The sequence below is a fragment of the Catharus ustulatus genome, chromosome 35 (assembly GCF_009819885.2).
Source record: "Catharus ustulatus isolate bCatUst1 chromosome 35, bCatUst1.pri.v2, whole genome shotgun sequence".
NCBI classification, from domain to species: Eukaryota; Metazoa; Chordata; class Aves; order Passeriformes; family Turdidae; genus Catharus; species Catharus ustulatus.
The window spans coordinates 1,510,158-1,526,803 of record NC_046255.1 but is presented as its reverse complement, the minus strand read 5'-3'; the positions used below and the strand labels follow the sequence as shown (position 1 = coordinate 1,526,803).

The 16,646-nt window shown below is 48.5% G+C and overlaps 2 protein-coding genes across 2 annotated transcripts; both read right to left on the bottom strand.

Moving 5' to 3' along the window:
* Positions 1-233: 233 nt before the first annotated feature.
* TNNT1 (troponin T1, slow skeletal type) lies at positions 234-10,134 on the bottom strand. Its single transcript, XM_033084041.1, has 12 exons — positions 10,109-10,134; positions 9,114-9,127; positions 8,794-8,826; positions 8,367-8,388; positions 7,546-7,606; positions 6,429-6,545; positions 5,907-5,984; positions 4,751-4,861; positions 3,724-3,833; positions 2,044-2,134; positions 626-666; positions 234-321 (listed from the first exon to the last, which is right to left on the bottom strand). The coding sequence occupies exons 1-12, from the start codon at positions 10,132-10,134 to the stop codon at positions 279-281; spliced, it is 747 nt and encodes a 248-aa protein (XP_032939932.1). The 3' UTR covers positions 234-278.
* Positions 10,135-11,313: 1,179 nt separating this feature from the next.
* KMT5C (lysine methyltransferase 5C) lies at positions 11,314-16,421 on the bottom strand. The gene is made up of 7 exons (XM_033083991.1): positions 16,284-16,421; positions 15,990-16,152; positions 15,703-15,812; positions 14,887-15,050; positions 14,743-14,762; positions 13,340-13,473; positions 11,314-12,581 (listed from the first exon to the last, which is right to left on the bottom strand). Exons 1-7 carry the CDS (start codon positions 16,403-16,405, stop codon positions 12,044-12,046), a joined length of 1,251 nt encoding a protein of 416 aa, XP_032939882.1. The 5' UTR covers positions 16,406-16,421; the 3' UTR covers positions 11,314-12,043.
* Positions 16,422-16,646: the final 225 nt, after the last annotated feature.

The following is a 16,646-nucleotide window of genomic DNA, read 5'->3' as shown; positions in this document are numbered from 1 at the left end:
GCAGAGCGGAAGTGACGTGTAGCGCGCTAGGAATGATTGGAGACGTGGCTTAGAGAAGCGGAAGTGACGTGTGGCGCTCTAGGAATGATGGGAAATGTGGTCCAGATAAGCGGAAGCGACGTATGGCACGCTAGGAATGATGTGAAATGTGGCAGAGAGGCGGAAATGACGCGTGGCGCCCTAAGAATGATGGGAAATGTGGTACGACAGAGCGGAAGTGACGTGGCACTGAGTCGGATGATGCAATAATTTTATTCGGTGACGTCAGAGGGGCGGGGTCACTTCCAGCGCCCGCCCACGCGGCCCTTGGTGACCTTCTTGCTGTGGGGGAGGGGCGGGGGGGGCTCAGGATCTTCTGGACACCCCCAAAAAAACCCAAAATTCCACAAAAAACCCAAAATCCACCCAAAATCCACCCAAAAAAAAAAATCAAAATCCCCCCCAAAACCCAAAAATTCTCCCCCAAGAAACCCCAAATCCCCACGAAAAAACCAAAATTCCCCCAAAACCCCCCCAAAAAACCCAAATTGGAACCCCAAAAATCCCCAAATCCCCCAAAAAATCCCAATTCCCCCCCAAAAATCCCCAATTCCCCCCCAAAAATCCCAAAATTCCCCAAATTTACAATTTCTGGGCGTGGCTGATCCGGTTGTACAGGACGTTGATCTGGGGGGGGGAGGGGCTGGGTCAGCTCTGGGGGGGTCCCCGAAATTTGGGGATCCCCCAAAATGGGGCTGGGGGGTCCCAAAAACCCCAAATTTGGGGTCTGGGGTCCCAGTTCGGGGTCAGGGGGATTTGGGGTTTTTGGGGTGATTTTTTGGGGGATTTTTGGGGGATTTTTGGGGCGATTTTTGCTGATTTTGGGGCTGATTTTAACTTCTTCTGGGCTGATTTTTGGGCTGATCTTGGCAGATTTTGGGTGGTTTTTGGGCTGATTTTGGAGTGAATTTGGGCTGAATTTGGGGTGATTTTGGGTTTTCTGGGCTGATTTTTGGGCTGACTTTGGACTGATTTTGGGCTGATTTTGGCTGATTTCTGGGCTGATTTTGGCTGATTTCTGGGCTGATTTTGGGCTGATTTTGGCTGATTTCTGGGCTGATTTTTGAGCTGATCTTGGCAGATTTTGGGTGGTTTTTGGGCTGAGGTTGAGGTGATTTTTGTGTTGATTTCTGGGCTGATTTTGGCAGATTTTGGGCTAATTTCTGGGCAGATTTTTGGGCTAATTTTGTGGTTTTTAGGCTGATTTTGGGCTGATTTTGGGCTGATTTGGGGCTGAGTTTGAGGTGATTTTTGTGCTGATTTTTGGCTGATTTTTGGCAGATTTTTGTGTTGATTTCTGGGCTGTTTTTGGCTGATTTTTGTGCTGATTTTGGGGATGATTTTTGAGCTGATTTTTGGGCTCAGTTTGGGCTGATCTTGGCAGATTTTGGGTGGTTTGGGGTTGATTTCTGGGCTGATTTTGGGGTGATATTGAGGTGATTTTTGGGCTGATTTGTGTTGATTTTTGTGCTGATTTTTGGCTGATTTTTGTGTTGATTTTTGGGCTGATTTTGGCAGATTTTGGGGATGATTTTTGGGACTGATTTTGGGCTGAGTTTGAGGTGATTTTTGTGCTGATTTTTGGGGCTGATTTTGGCAGATTTCGGGCGGTTTTGGGCTGATTTTGGGGATGATTTCTGGGCTGATTTTGGGGTGATTTTTAGGATGATTTTGGGCTGGGTTTGAGGTGATTTTTGTGTTGATTTTTGTGCTGATTTTTGGCAGATTTTTGGGCTGATTTTGGGGTGATTTTTGTGTTGATTTCTGGGCTGATTTTGGCAGATTTTGGGCTAATTTTGTATTTTTTAGGTTGATTTTGGCTGATTTGGGGCTGAGTTTGAGGTGATTTTTGTGCTGATTTTTGTGTTGATTTTTGGCAGATTTTGGCTGATTTTGGGCTGAGTTTGGGGCTGATTTTGGGGTGATATTGAGGTGATTTTTGGGCTGTTTTGGGGTGAATTTTGTGCTGATTTTTGTCTGATTTTGGGTGGTTTTAGCCCCCACCTCGTAGCGCTGCCGCCGCAGTTTCTCCATCAGGTCGAACTTCTCGGACTCGAGCTGCTGGATCCAGGCGTGGAGCTCCTGGGCCTTGGCCCTGGGGGGCCAAAAGGATTTGGGGGATTTTGGGGGGGTCCCAAAAGGGATCTCAGGGGGATTTTTGGGGGGTCCCAAAAGGATTTGGGGGATTTTTGGGGGGTCCAAAAGGGATTTGGGGGTTTTTGGGTTCCCAGGGGGTTTTTCAGGCAGGTTTTGGGGTCCTGGGGCTGTTTTGGGACCAGGGATGTTTTATTTTTAGGATGTTTTTAGGATATTTTTTTTAAGGATGTTTTAAGGATATTTATTGTTAGGATATTTATTTTTAGAATATTTTTAGGATATTTATTTTTAGAATATTTTTAGGATATTTATTTTTAGGATATTTATTGTTAGGATATTTATTTTTAGAATATTTTTAGGATATTTATTTTTAGAATATTTTTAGGATATTTATTTTTAGGATATTTATTGTTAGGATATTTATTTTTAGGATGTTTTTAGAATATTTATTTTTAGGATATTTTTAGGATATTTATTTTTAGGGTATTTATTTTTAGGATATTTATTTTTAGGATTTTTTAAGGATATTTGGTTTTAGGATGTTTTTAGGATATTTATTGTTAGGATATTTATTTTTAGAATATTTTTAGGATATTTATTTTTAGGATATTTATTGTTTGGATATTTATTGTTAGGATGTTTTTAGAATATTTATTTTTAGGATGTTTTTAGGATATTTATTTTTAGGATGTTTCTTTTTAGGATGTTTTTAAGATATTTATTTTTAGGATATTTATTTTTAGGATATTTATTGTTAGAATATTTTTAGGATATTTATTTTTAAGATTTTTTAGAATATTTGTTTTTAGGATGTTTTTAGGATATTTGTTTTTAGGATGTTTTTAGGATATTTGTTTTTAGGATGTTTTTAGGATATTTATTTTTAGGATATTTATTTTTAGAATGTTTTTAGGATATTTATTTTTAGGATATTTATTGTTTGGATATTTATTTTTAGGATGTTTTTAGAATATTTATTTTTAGGATGTTTTTAGGATATTTAGTTTTAGGATATTTATTTTTAGGATATTTATTTTTAGGATATTTATTTTTAGGATTTTTTTAGGATATTTGGTTTTAGGATGTTTTTAGGATATTTATTGTTAGGATATTTATTTTTAGAATATTTTTAGGATATTTATTTTTAGGATATTTATTGTTTGGATATTTATTGTTAGGATGTTTTTAGAATATTTATTTTTAGGATGTTTTTAGGATATTTATTTTTAGGATATTTATTTTTAGGATATTTATTTTTAGGATATTTATTTTTAGGATTTTTTTAGGATATTTGGTTTTAGGATGTTTTTAGGATATTTATTGTTAGGATATTTATTTTTAGAATATTTTTAGGATATTTATTTTTAGGATATTTATTTTTAGGATATTTACTTTTAGGGTATTTGTTTTTAGGAAATTTTTGGGCCCCACCTGAGCTCGTCCTCCCTCAGATTCTCAATCTCCAGGGGCCGTTTGGGGTCGATTTTAGGGTGGATTTTAGGGTGGATTTTGGGTTTTTTGGGGTCTCTGGGATCAGGGATTTTTAGGGGATGTTTTTGGGGTATTTTTGGTGTTTTTGAGCCCCACCTGAGCTCGTCCTCCCTCAGATTCTCGATCTCCAGGGGCCGTTTCCTCTCTGCCAGGATCCGCAGCTTCATCTCCCGGCCGGTCTGGCGCCGGCCCCGGCGCTGCTCGGCCTGGGGGGATTTGGGGGGATTTGGGGGGATTTGGGGGGATTTGGGGTGAATTTAGGGGGCATTTGGGGGGAATTTAGGGGGCATTTGGGGGGATTTGGGGTGAATTTGGGGTGAATTTGGGGGGGATTTGGGGGGATTTGGGGATCTCAGAGAGGATCTGCAGGGAATTCAGGGTGAACTTGGGGGGGATTTGTGGAGAATTCAGGAGGATTTGGGGGATCCAGAGAAGTTTTGGGGCTCAGTTCGGGGGAATTTGGGGATCCCAGTGCAGATTTTGATGTTTTTGGGGTTCCCAGTGCAGGTTTTGGGGTGGATTTGGGGTTTTTTGGGGGTCCCAGTGCAGATTTTGGGGGTCCCAGGGCAGGTTTTGGGGTGGATTTTGGGATTTTTGGGGGTCCCAATGCAGATTTTTGGGTTTTTTGAGGTCCCACCTTGGCCAGGTACCCCCCCAAAGTGGGGCATGGCTGACAGAACTTTGGGAGTTTTAGGTTCCCAGTGCAGATTTTGGGGTGGATTTGGGGTTTTGGGGTTCCCAGTGCAGATTTTGGGGTGGATTTGGGGTTTTGGGGTTCCCAGTGCAGATTTTGGGGTGGATTTGGGGTTTTTGGGGGTCCCAGTGCAGATTTTGGGATGGATTTTGGGGTTTTTGGGGGTTCCCAGTGCACATTTTGGGGTGGATTTGGGGTTTTTGGGGGTCCCAGTGCAGATTTTGGGGTGGATTTTGGGGTTTTTGGGGGTCCCAGTACAGATTTTGGGGGTCCCAGGGCAGGTTTTGGGGTGGATTTGGGGTTTTTGGGGGTCCCAGTGCAGGTTTTGGGGTGGATTTGGGGTTTTTGGGGGTCCCAGTGCAGGTTTTGGGATGGATTTGGGGTTTTTGGGGGTCCCAATGCACATTTTTGGGTTTTTTGGGGTCCCACCTTGGCCAGGTACCCCCCAAAGTGGGGCATTGCTGACAGAACTTTTTTCTTCTTGGCGTCGTCCTCCGCTCTCTTCTTGGCCTCCTCCTCCTCCTTGCGCAGCTTCTCCTCCTGGGCGGGGATTTGGGGAGAATTTGGGGGAAATTTGGGGTCTCAGGGGGGATTTGGGGTGAATCTGGGCGGTTTTGGTGTTTCCCAGCCAGATTTTTGGGGTTTTAGAGCAGTTTTTGGGGTGGATTTTGGGGTTTTTTGGGGTGGATTTTGTGGGTTTTCGGGGTGGATTTGGGGTTTTTGGGTTGTCCCAGGCAGGTTTTTGGGGTTTTAGAGGTGCATTTTGGGTTTTTTGGGGTGGATTTTGGGGTTTTTTGGATGCATTTTGGATTTTTGGGGTGGATTTGGAGTTTTTGGGGTGTCCCAGGCAGGTTTTTGGGGTGGATTTTGGGGTTTTTTGGGTGGATTTTGGGTTTTTTTCCCTGGGATTTTTGGTGATGTTTTGGACTTTTGGGGGATTTTTTTGGGATTTTTCGAGCTGGGATTTTTCTGTGATTATTCATTTATAATTTTTGGGTTGAATTTCTGTGATTTTGGGGTTTTTTTGGGCAGGACATCCACAGGAAGAGCATGGAGAAGATTCTGGGGTGGTTTTTCTGGGAATTTTGGGATTTTTTCTGAGATTTTTGGGGTTTTTTCTGGGAATTTCGGGTTTTTTTGAACCAGGATTTTTCTGTGATTACTAATTTATAATTTGGGTTGAATTTCTGGGATTTTGGGTTTTTTTTTGGGCAGGACATCCACAGGAAGAGGATGGAGAAGGGTTTGGGGTGGTGTTTTGGTGTTTCCCAGGCAGATTTTTGGGGTTTTAGAGCAGTTTTTGGGGTGGATTTTGTAGGTTTTTGGGGTGGATTTGGGGTTTTTGGGTTGTCCCAGGCAGGTTTTTGGGGTGGATTTTGGGGTTTTTGGGGTGGATTTTGGGGTTTTTGGGGTGGATTTGGGGTTTTTGGGTTGTCCCAGGCAGGTTTTTGGGGTGGATTTTGGGGTTTTTGGGGTACATTTTGGGTTTTTTGGGGTGGATTTTGGATTTTTGGGTGCATTTTGGATTTTTGGGGTGAATTTTAGATTTTTTGGGGTACATTTTTGGTTTTTTTTGGCCCCTCACCGCCAGCCTGGCCTGCCTCTCCCTCTCCTTCTCGTTCCTGGTGCGGAGCTGCTCGTTCCTCTCGGCCCGGCGCCGCTCCTGGGGGTGGGGAGGGCTCAAAAAAAAACCCAAAAAACCCAAATCCAACCCAGAAATCCTCAATGCACAACCAGGGGGAAATCCCAGCTCAAAAAAACCCAAAAATCCCAGAAAAAAACACAAAAAAAATCGCAGAGAAACAACAAAAATACAAATTTCCTCAAAACCTCCAAATCTCCCCCAAAAAACCCAAAATCCAACCCAAAAAAACCTGAATCCCAAAAAATCCTACAAAAAACAGAAAAAACCAACAAAAAAACCTCAAATAATCTCCCAAATTTCCCCCGAAATCACCCCAAAAAACCACAAAAAATCCCACAAAAAACCCAAAAATCCATTTAAAAAACCCCCAAAAAATCCCCAAAACCCCCAAAAATCCCCCAAAATCCCTGAATTTTCCCCCAAATTTCCCCAAAATCCCAGATTTCCCCCCAAATTCCCCACAATTCTCTCCATCAGCCCCTGCAGCTCCTCCTCCTCGCGGCGCCGCTGCTCGAAGTGCGCGTCGATCAGGGTCTGCAGCTCCAGCAGGTCCTTCTCCATCCTCTTCCTGTGGATGTCCTGCCCAAAAAAAAACAAAATCACTGAAATTTAACCCAAAAATTATAAATTAATAATCACAAAAAAATCCTGGTTCAAAAAACCCCGAAATTCCCAGAAAAAAACCCCAAAAATCTCAGAAAAAATCCCAAAATTCCCATAAAAACCATCCCAAAATCTCCTCCCTTCTCCATCCTCTTCCTGTGGATGTCCTGCCCAAAAAAAAACCCAAAATCACTGAAATTCAACCCAAAAATTATAAATTAATAATCACAGAAAAATCCTGGTTCAAAAAACCCGAAATTCCCAGAAAAAAAACCCAAAATTCCCATAAAAACCACCCCAAACTCTTCTCCATCCTCTTCCTGTGGATGTCCTGCCCAAAAAAAACCCAAAATCACTGAAATTTAACCCAAAAATTATAAATTAACACACACAGAATAATCCTGGTTCAAAAAAAACGGAAATTCCCAGGAAAAAAACCAAAAATCCCACAAAAATCCCATAAAAACCACCCCAAAATCTTCTCCATCCTCTTCCTGTGGATGTCCTGCCCAAAAAAAAAACCAAAATCACTGAAATTCAACCCAAAAATCCTAAATGAATAATCACAGAAAAATTCTGGCTCGAAAAAACTCAAAAATCCCAAAAAAAATCCCCAGAAAAATCCCCAAAAAATCCAAAATAACACCAAGAATCCCAGAAAAAACCAACAAAAAATCCCTCCCCAAACCCCAAATTCCCACCCAAAACCCCCCAAAAATCCCTCAAGAAATCCCTTAAAACCCCAAATCTCCTCAAATCCCCCCTAAAACCCAAAATTTGTCCCCAAAATAACAAAAAAATCCCAAATTTCTGCTCAATTTCCCCCCCATAACCCCAAATTTTCCTCAAATTCCCCCCCAAAATCCCCAAATTCTGCCCCAAAAATCCCAAATTTTCCCCCAAATTTTCCCCAAAACCCCAAAATTTTCCATAAATTCCCCCAAATTTCCCGAATTTCCCGAATTTCCGCGCTCACATCGAAGTCCACGCGCTCCCCCTCGGGGATTTTGGGCGGGGCCAGCTGGGACACCATGTGCCTGTGGGGGAGGGGAGGGGTCAGGGAGCCAAAAAAATCCCAAAATCACCCCAAAAAAACCCCAAAAATCCCTGGGTGGGGAGAGGGAACCCAAAAAAACAAACAAAAAAAAATCCCAAAAATTCCAAATCATCCCTGGCCCCCAAAACCGACCCAAAAAATCCCCAAAATCCCAAAATCACCCCCCAAAAAATCCCAAAAAATCCCAAAATCACTCCCCAAAAAATCCCAAAATCACCCCCAAAAAAACCCCAAAAATCCCAAAATCACTCCCCAAAAAAACCCCAAAAATCCCAAATCCTCCCTGTGGGAGTGAGGGATCCCAAAACGCCCAAACCCCCCAAAAAACCCCAAATTCCCCCCAAATCCTCCCCAAAAATAAAAAAAAATCCCCCTAAAAATCCCAAATTCTTCCCCAAAAAATCCCAAATTCCCCCCAAAAATAAAAAAATTCCCCCTAAAAATCCCAAATTCTTCCCCAAAAAATCCCAAATTCCCCCCAAAAACACCCCCAAAAATCAAAAAATTCCCCCTAAAAATCCTAAATTCTTCCCCAAAAAATCCCAAATTCCCCCCAAAAATCAAAAAAATCCCCCTAAAAATCCCAAATTCTTCCCCAAAAATCCCAAATTCCCCCCAAAACCCCCCCAAAATTTCCCCAAAAATCAAAATAATCCCCCTAAAAATCCCAAATTCTTCCCCAAAAAACCCCAAATTCACCCCAAAATCCCAAATTCCCCCCAAAAATCCCAAATCCTCACCGGGGTCGGGGCCGCTCCTCTCCTGGGGAAAGAATTTGGGGTCAGAGGGGTTTGGGGTTTTGGGGGAAAATTTGGGATTTTGTGGTTTTAGGGGATTTTTTTGGGATTTTTTGGGATTTTTGGAAGGAGAATTTTGGGTTGGGGAGGAATTTGGGGGGAAATTTGGGGTTAAGGGGGAAATTTTGGGGTCAGGAGGGGATTTTGGGGTGAGGATTTGGGGGTTTGGGGAAAATTTGGGGATTTTTTGGGGGATTCAAGGGAAATTTTGGGATTTTTTTGGGGATTCAGGGGAAATTTTGGGATTTTTTTGGGGATTCAGGGGAAATTTTGGGATTTTTTGGGGGGATTCAGGGGAATTTTTGGGTTTTGGAGGAAATTTTTGGGTTTTTTTGGGGGGATTCAGGGATAATTTTGGGGTTTTTTGTACCTGGCTCCTCAGGAGGTTTGGGAGGCTCCGAGGCTGTGGGGGAGAATTTGGGAATTTTTTGGGATTTCCCAAAATTTTGGGATTTTTTTTGGGATTTTTCCCCAAATTTTGGGATTTTTTTGGGGATTTTTCCCCAAATTTTGGGATTTTTTTGGGGGATTTCCCCAAAATTTTGGGATTTTTTTTGGGATTTCCCCAAATTTTGGGATTTTTTGGGGGAATTTCCCCAAATTTTGGGATTTTTTTGGGGGATTTTTCCCCAAATTTTGGGATTTTTTTTTGGGATTTCCCCAAATTTTGGGATTTTTTTCCTTCCTCACCTTCCTCCTCCTCCTCTTCCTCCTCTGCTGCTTCCTCTGAGGGGGAAAATGTTTAATTAGTGAGGTGTTAATGAGGTAATTATGGTAATTAACTGCCTTTATTAATTGGGAATATGTTAATGAGCTAATTATCACAACCAGCACCCCCAAACCCTTTTTAATTTCATAATAAATAAATAAGATTTAATTATAAATTAATTTAATTGCATTTTTCTCTTCTCATCATGTTAATTAATGCCAGGTTAATTAACAGCTTTGGGGTTAATTGAGGGGATTTGGGCTCAGGGCAGGGCCTGAAGCCCCCAGGCAGGTTAATTAGTGTTAATTAGTGTTAATTAGTGTTAATTAGTGTTAATTAGTGTTAATTAGTGTTAATTAGTGTTAATTGGGGGTTAATTGGGGTCACTCGGGGTCACTCACCCTCCTGCTGCTCCCTGGGGGGGGGGAAAACACAAAGTGAGGGGGGGGCAACGAAATTTTGGGGGGTCCCAGGGGAATTTGGGGGGTCCCAGGGATATTTTGGGGAGATTTTTGGGGGTCCCAGATAAATTTGGGGACATTTTGGGTGGTCTCAGTGATATTTTGGGGGGTCCCAGAAAAATTTGGGGAGGTTTTTGGGGGGTCCCAGGAATATTTTGGGGATATTTTGGGGGGTCCCAGATAAATTTGGGGAGTTTTTGGGGGTCCCAGATAAATTTGTGGAGGTTTTGGGGGTCCCAGGGATAATTTGGGGAGGTTTTTGGGGGTCCCAGATAAATTTGGGGAGTTTTTTGGGGGGTCCCAGGGATAATTTGGGGAGATTTTTGGGGGTCCCAGATAAATTTGGGGAGTTTTTGGGTGGTCCCAGGGGTATTTTTAGGGGTCTCAGGGATATTTTGGGGAGGTTTTGGGGGGTCCCAGATAAATTTGGGGAGTTTTTTGGGGGTCCCAGGGATATTTTGGGGAGGTTTTTGGGGGTCCCAGATAAATTTGGGGACATTTTGGGGGTCACTCACTCGATCTCCTCCTCGGGCTCCGCCATGGCGCCAAATTTCGGGGGGTCCTGGGGAGGGGGGGTCAGGGGGGGCTCCAGAACCCCCCAAAACCCAAAATCCCCCCCAAAAAATCCCCAAAAACCCAAAAATCCCCCCCAAAAAATCCCCAAAATCCCCCCAAAAACCCAAAATCTCCCCCAAAAAATCCCCAAAATCCCCCCAAAAAACCCCAAAACCCTCCCAAAAAATCCCCAAAATCCCCCCAAAAACCCCTCCAAACACTCAAAATTGCCCCAAAAAATCTCAAAAATCCCCCCCAAAACCCTCCCCAAAATCCCAAAAATCCCCAAAATCCCCCCAAACCTCCCTCAAAAAACCCCAAAACCCCCCAAAATTCCCCAAACCTCCCCAAATTTCCCAAAACTCATCTCAAAATCCCCCCTAAATTCCCTTAATTTTCCCCAAAATCTTCTAAAAACCCCCAAGTTCACCCAAAATCCCCCCAAATTTCCCCAAAATCTCCCCAATTTTACCCAAATCCCCCCAAATTTCCCCAAAATCTCCCCAATTTCCCCCAAAACCCCTTAAAAAAACCCCAAATTTACCCAAAATCCCCCCAAAATCTCCCCAATTTCCCCCCAAATCCCCCCAAAATCCCCTAAAAAAACCCCAAATTCCCCCCAAATCCCCCAAATTTCCCCTCCCCCACCGCTGCCTCCTCTCCGGGGTCCCTCTCCTGCCCCTCCCCCCCCTCCCCTTTTGGGGGTCCCTTTATGGGGGCGCGCCCCTCCCCCCTGGCGATGACGTCACCGCCCCATTGTTCCCCAAAATGTCGCGACAGAGCGGGGTGGGGGAGGGGCCGCGCCCCCCCAGCGCCTTTTTTGGGAGCGAACAAAGGGTGGGGGAGGGGCGCGGTGACGTCATCGCCGGGATTAACCCCTCCCCCCACCCCGCACCTGTCGCGGGTTTTTTGGGACCCCCCCCAAAAACAATAAAAATAAAAATAAAAAAAAAAAGGGGGGGGGGAGGGGTCACCTTCACCCCTCCCCCACCCTGAGTTTTTTTTTTTTTCTCAAATTTCTCAGCGCTTTTTGGGTTTTTTTTTCATTTTTCTGTTCCAAATTTTTTATTTTGGTACAAAACGAGCCCAAAATGAACCCCAAAATTCCCCTCCCCCACCCCAGAAAAGCACCACGGACCCCCCCCCACCCCCAAAAAACGGCGCGGGGGTCCCCAAAAAAATTTGGGTTTAAAAAATGGGGAGGGGGTTCAGCACCCAAAATTTGGATTTTAAGGGGTCTGAGCACCCCCGAAATTTGGGGCTGGTCCCAAATGCAAGGATCCAAACCCCAAAATTTGGATTTTTAGGGGGGTCTGTGCCCCCCAAATTCGGGTCTGGTCCTAAAGGCAGAGGCCTAAACCTTTAAAATTTGAGTCCAGACCCCAAAAAGTGGAGTCCAAACCCCAAAATCTGAGTCCAGACCCCAAAAAACTCGAGTCCAAACCCCAAAATCTGAGTCCAGACCCCAAAAGCAGAAGTTTAAACCCCAAAATTCGGGTCTGGCCCCGAAAAAACCAGGAATCCAAACCCCAAAATTTGGGTCTGGGCCCCAAAAACCAGAGCTGCAAACCCCAAAACTCATATCTGGTCCTAACAACGGGGATCCAAACCCCAAAATTTGGGTCTGGCCCCAAAACCGGGGCTCCAACACCCCAAAATTTTAGTCTAGCTCACAAAACAGGGACTCTGAACCCCAAAATTCAGGTCCAAGCCCCAAATTTGGGTCTGGCCCCTAAATGGGGAGGGGTCTGAACCCCAAAACTCGGCTCCAGACACCAAAACCGGGGGGGTCCAACCCCCAAAATCGCAGCTCAGACCCCAAAATTCATCTCTGACCCCCCAAATTTGGGGTGTGGGGGGGGTCCAGCCCCCCCAAAATCCACAACGGGGAGGGGTCAGTGCTCGGAAAGGGGGGGCAGCGTCAGGGCCAGCCCCCCCTGAGTGACCACCAGCCTCAGCCGGGGGGGGCTCCCCCTGTCCTCGCCCTCCTCCAGTTTGGGGGCGCCCCCCCCCAGCCTGACGTGGGCGTACAGGGACAGTTTGGGGTCGGGGCGCGGCGCGGGGACGGATTTGGGGAGGGGTTTGGGGGTCTCCAGCCCCCCCAGCCGCACCACCGGGACCCCCCCCCGCAGGCGGCAGCGGCTGCCGCAGGACACGCAGTCGTGCAGGGACACCCGGGGCTCGGCCCCGCCGCGCCCAAGATGGCGGCCGCGCCGTGAGGGGGGGACAAGATGGCGGCCAAGATGGCGGCGCTTCCGGTTGGCGGGCGGGGGGCGCTTCCGGCGGGGCGGGTTGTGGGGGGGGGTCCCGTCCTGCCCGGCCCCCCCCCGGCGCAGCCTCACGTCCGTCTGGCGCAGTTCGTATTTGGGGGGGGGGTCCTGAGGGGGCGGCTCCGCCATCTTGCCGCGGTGCCGGAAGGCGCCCTCGCCTCGTCTGTGAGGGGGGACACAGAATTAGATATTAAAATTAAGGTGTAGCCCCTCAAAATTAGGGTGTCCCCCTCCCCAAATTAGGATGTACACCCCCAAAATTAGGGTGTCTCCCCCAAAATCAGGGTGTCCCACCACCCCACTGCCAAAATTTGGGGGCTCCATTTTGCCCCACCTCCATTTTGGAATCTCCTCTTGTTCCCCCCATGTAGATTTCAGAGATCCCTCCCAATTTTGGGGTACCCCCCCACCCTCAATTTAACCTTCTCCCAAGTGTTTTTGGGGTTCTTTTCTTGGGATTTTGGGGCTCCAAAAAGTTTTGGGCTGTGTATCTTCATCCTCCGCCCCCACCCATTTTGGGGTTCACTCAGGGTTCTGGAATCTTCCCCCTCAAAAATGAGATTTTTGGGATTTCTCCCAAAGGTTTTGGGGTCCACCCGTGTTTTGGGGTCTGCTCCCATTTTGAGGCAAGTTTTTGGGGTCCTCTACGGGATTTTTTGGGGCCTTTTGAAGAGATTTTTAAAATCTCCTTCATGAGGGTTTGAGCGGTTTTTTTGGGTTCCCTCTCAAGTATTTTTGGGCTCCCTCTGAGGTTTTTTTTGGGCTCTCTCTCAGTTTTTTTCTGGGCTCTCTCTGGGGACATTTTGGGCTCCCTCTGGGGATTTTTTGAGCTTTCTCTGGGGATTTTTTGGGCTCCCTCTGGGGAATTCTTTGGGCTCCCTCTGGGGAATTTTTGGCCTCCCTCTCAGTTTTTTTGGGTACCTCTCGCAGGTGCGGCACTCGCAGCCCAGGTTGCCCTCTCCGAAGAAGCCATCGCCGTAGAAGCAGGTGATTTCTGCCCGGGGCGGGATGTCCTGCAGCGCCTGCACCCGCGCCCCGCCCGGGGACGACACGAACTGCGCCCCAAAATCATCAAACGGCGCCGTGAGCCCCGAAATGGGGACCCGAAATGGAGACAGCCTCCTCTCCCCTCACGGTTCCCTTTCTCCCCTCACGTTTTCCCGCTCTTTTTCTCCCCTCACGTTTTCCCGCTCTTTTTCTCCCCTCACGGTTTCCCGCTCTTTTTCTCCCCTCACGTTTTCCCGCTCTTTTTCTCCCCTCACGGTTTCCCGCTCTTTTCTCCCCTCACGTTTTCCCGCTCTTTTTCTTCCCTCACGGTTTCCCGCCCTTTTCTCCCCTCACATAACCTCACCATTTTTTCCCCTCACACTTTCCTGCTCCTTTTTTCCCTTCACACTTTCCTGCTCTTTTTCTGCCCTCATGTTTCCTTTTTCTCCTCACGTTTCCCTTTTTCCCCTCACGTTTCCCTTTCTTCCCCTCATGTTTTCCTTTTTCCTCTCACGTTTCCCTTTTTCCCCTCTGGTTTCCCCATTTTTTCCCCTCAAGTTTCCCTTTTTCCCCTCATGTTTTCCTGCCTCTTTCTTCCCCTCACGTTTCCCTTTCTTCCCCTCGTGTTTTCCTTTTTCTCCTCACGTTTTCTTGTTCTTTTTCTCCCCTCATGTTTCACTTTTCCCCTCACGTTTCCCTTTTTCTTTTCCGGTTTCCCTATTTTTTCCGTCAGGTTTTCTCACCTTTTTCTCCCCTCACATTACCTCACCATTTTTTCCTCTGACATTTTCCTGCCTCTTTTTTTCCCTCACATTTCCCTTTTTCTCCTCTGGTTTCCCCATTTTTTCCCTCAGCTTTCCCTATTTTTTCCCCTCAGATTTTCCCGCCTTTTTGTCCCCTCACATTACCACACCATTTTCTCCCCTCACATTTTCCTGCCCCTTTTTCTCCCCTCAGGTTTCCCACCATTTTCCCCTCACATTTCTCCACATTTTCTCCTCACATTTCCCCCATTTTCCTCTCACATTCCCCCCATTTTCCCCTCACATTCCCCCCCATTTCCCCTCACATTTCAACCATTTCCCCCTCACATTTCTCACCATTTTCTCCTCACATTTCTCACCATTCCCTCCTCACATTTCCCTCCCTTTTCCCCTCACATTTTCCCATTTTCCCCTCACATTTCCCCCCATTTCTCCCTCACATTTCCCCCATTTTCCCCCTCACATTTTCCCCTCACATTCCCCCATTTTCCCCCTCACATTCCCCTCATTTCCCCCCATTTTCCCTTCATACTCCCCTCACAAACCTCCCCCCGCTTCCACCCCCAAACTCACCCTGCAGTTGGGGCGGCAATCTGAGGAGACAAAAACCAACCATCAGCACTGACTGGAGACCCCAGACCCCTCCTGAGGGGCAGGGCCGCCAGGATGGGATTTTGGGGCGACATTTGGAATTCTGGGCGGGTTTTGGGGCCGCACCGTGGTTGATGAAGGCGGCGGGGCCCAGCCAGAGCTGCGTCCTCCGGCGCCGTGTGGAGTACATGAGGCTGAAGTCGTTGTCGCCCGCCCGCAGCAGCGCCCGGTCCGAGCCCCGCAGCTCCACGGCGCAGCCCCCGAGCAGCTCCAGCGTCTCGTGCTTGCGCCTGGCGCCCAAAATGGGGGAAAAACTCGGGTTTAAAGGGGTTGGGGATGGGTTTTGAGGGGTTGGGGCCATTTTGAGGGTTTGGAGACAGGTTTTGAGAATTTGGAGACGGGTCTTGAGGGGTTGGGGCCATTTTGAGGAGTTGGGGACAGGTTTTGGGCATGGGTTTTGAGGGGTCAGGGCCATTTTGAGGGTTTGGGGATGGGTTTTGAAGGGTTGGGGACGGGTTTTGAGGGGTTGGGGACGGGTCTTGAGGGGTTGGGGCCATTTAGAGGGTTTGGGGATGGGTTTTGAGGGGTTGGGGACTGGTCTTGAGGGGTTGGAGATGGGTTTTGAAGGGTTGGGGACGCATTTTGAAGGGTTGGGGATGGGTCTTGAGAATTTGGGGCTGGGTTATGAGGGGTTGGGGACGCATTTTGAAGGGTTGGGGACGCATTTTGAAGGGTTGGGGATGGGTCTTGAGAATTTGGGGCTGGGTTATGAGGGGTTGGGGACGGGTTTTGAGGGGTTGGGGCCGTGTTTTGAAGGGCTGGGGACAGATTGTGAGGGGTTGGGGACAGGTTTTGAGGGTCTGGGGACACCCCAGCCCCACGGGTGAAGCAGCCACAGAGGGCTCACGCCGTGGGGAGCTGAGGGAATGTTCGGGGCCTCACCAGGTGCGGGTGGACACCACCCTGGCGCCGTTGGTGTCGTGGCTGTAGCGGGTGCAGCGCTGGATGCTGAAGCCGCTCTCGGGCAGGAGCGTCCGCAGGTACCTGAACACCTGGAGGGGACAAAATGGGGGGGGAGGGGGTCGCGACCCCCCCCAGACCCTTCCCCAACGCCAGTTCTCCCCCTCAGCGTCTCCTCCACCCCACAGACCCCTCAGGAACCTTCCCTGTGCCCCCATGGACCCCCCAAACACCTCATGGGGACCCCAAACCCTCCCCAGCCGCCGTACGTGGATCTTGAGCGCCGCTCGCTGCACCGGGCGCCGCTGGCGGAAGAAAGCCGGAGCCCAAGCCGCGCTCAGCGTCCTCCAGGCCGCCTCCAGGTCCCGGCGCTGCCGGAAGGCCTCGATGGCCGCTCGGAGCTGGGCCCGGCGCCTCAGGGCGGGCAGGGGGCTGTGGGGGGAGCCGAGACCCTCAGGACCCGGCCGGTCCCGCTCTCCCCTCAGGGCCCCGCTCCTCCCGCCCTCAGGTCCCGGTGCCTCCCGGTTCCCCCTCCCCGGGGTCCCGGTGCTCCCCGTCCTCACCTGACCCCCATCTTGTGCGTGCGGAAGCCGAGCACCGAGTCCAGCACGAGGCTCGTAGCCAGGTCATCGTTCTCGCAGAGCTCCCGCGCCGTCACCGCCGCCACCGGCGTCCGGGACCGCATGGGCTGCCTCAGCCGCCTGTGCCGCCGCCGCGCCTGCAACACCGGGAGCGTCAGCGGGAGCGCCACGGGGCGGGATCGACAGCCCCAAGAGCCCCGTCCCGGCCGTACCGCAGCGCTGCGGGCGCGGGCCCGGCCCGGGCCCCCGCCGGTACCGGGCCCGGCCCGGCGCCGCCGCCCGCCCGCTCCCGCCGCCCGCTCCGCCATCCCCATTGGCCGCCCGCCCCCGCGCCGCCGCTCCTAT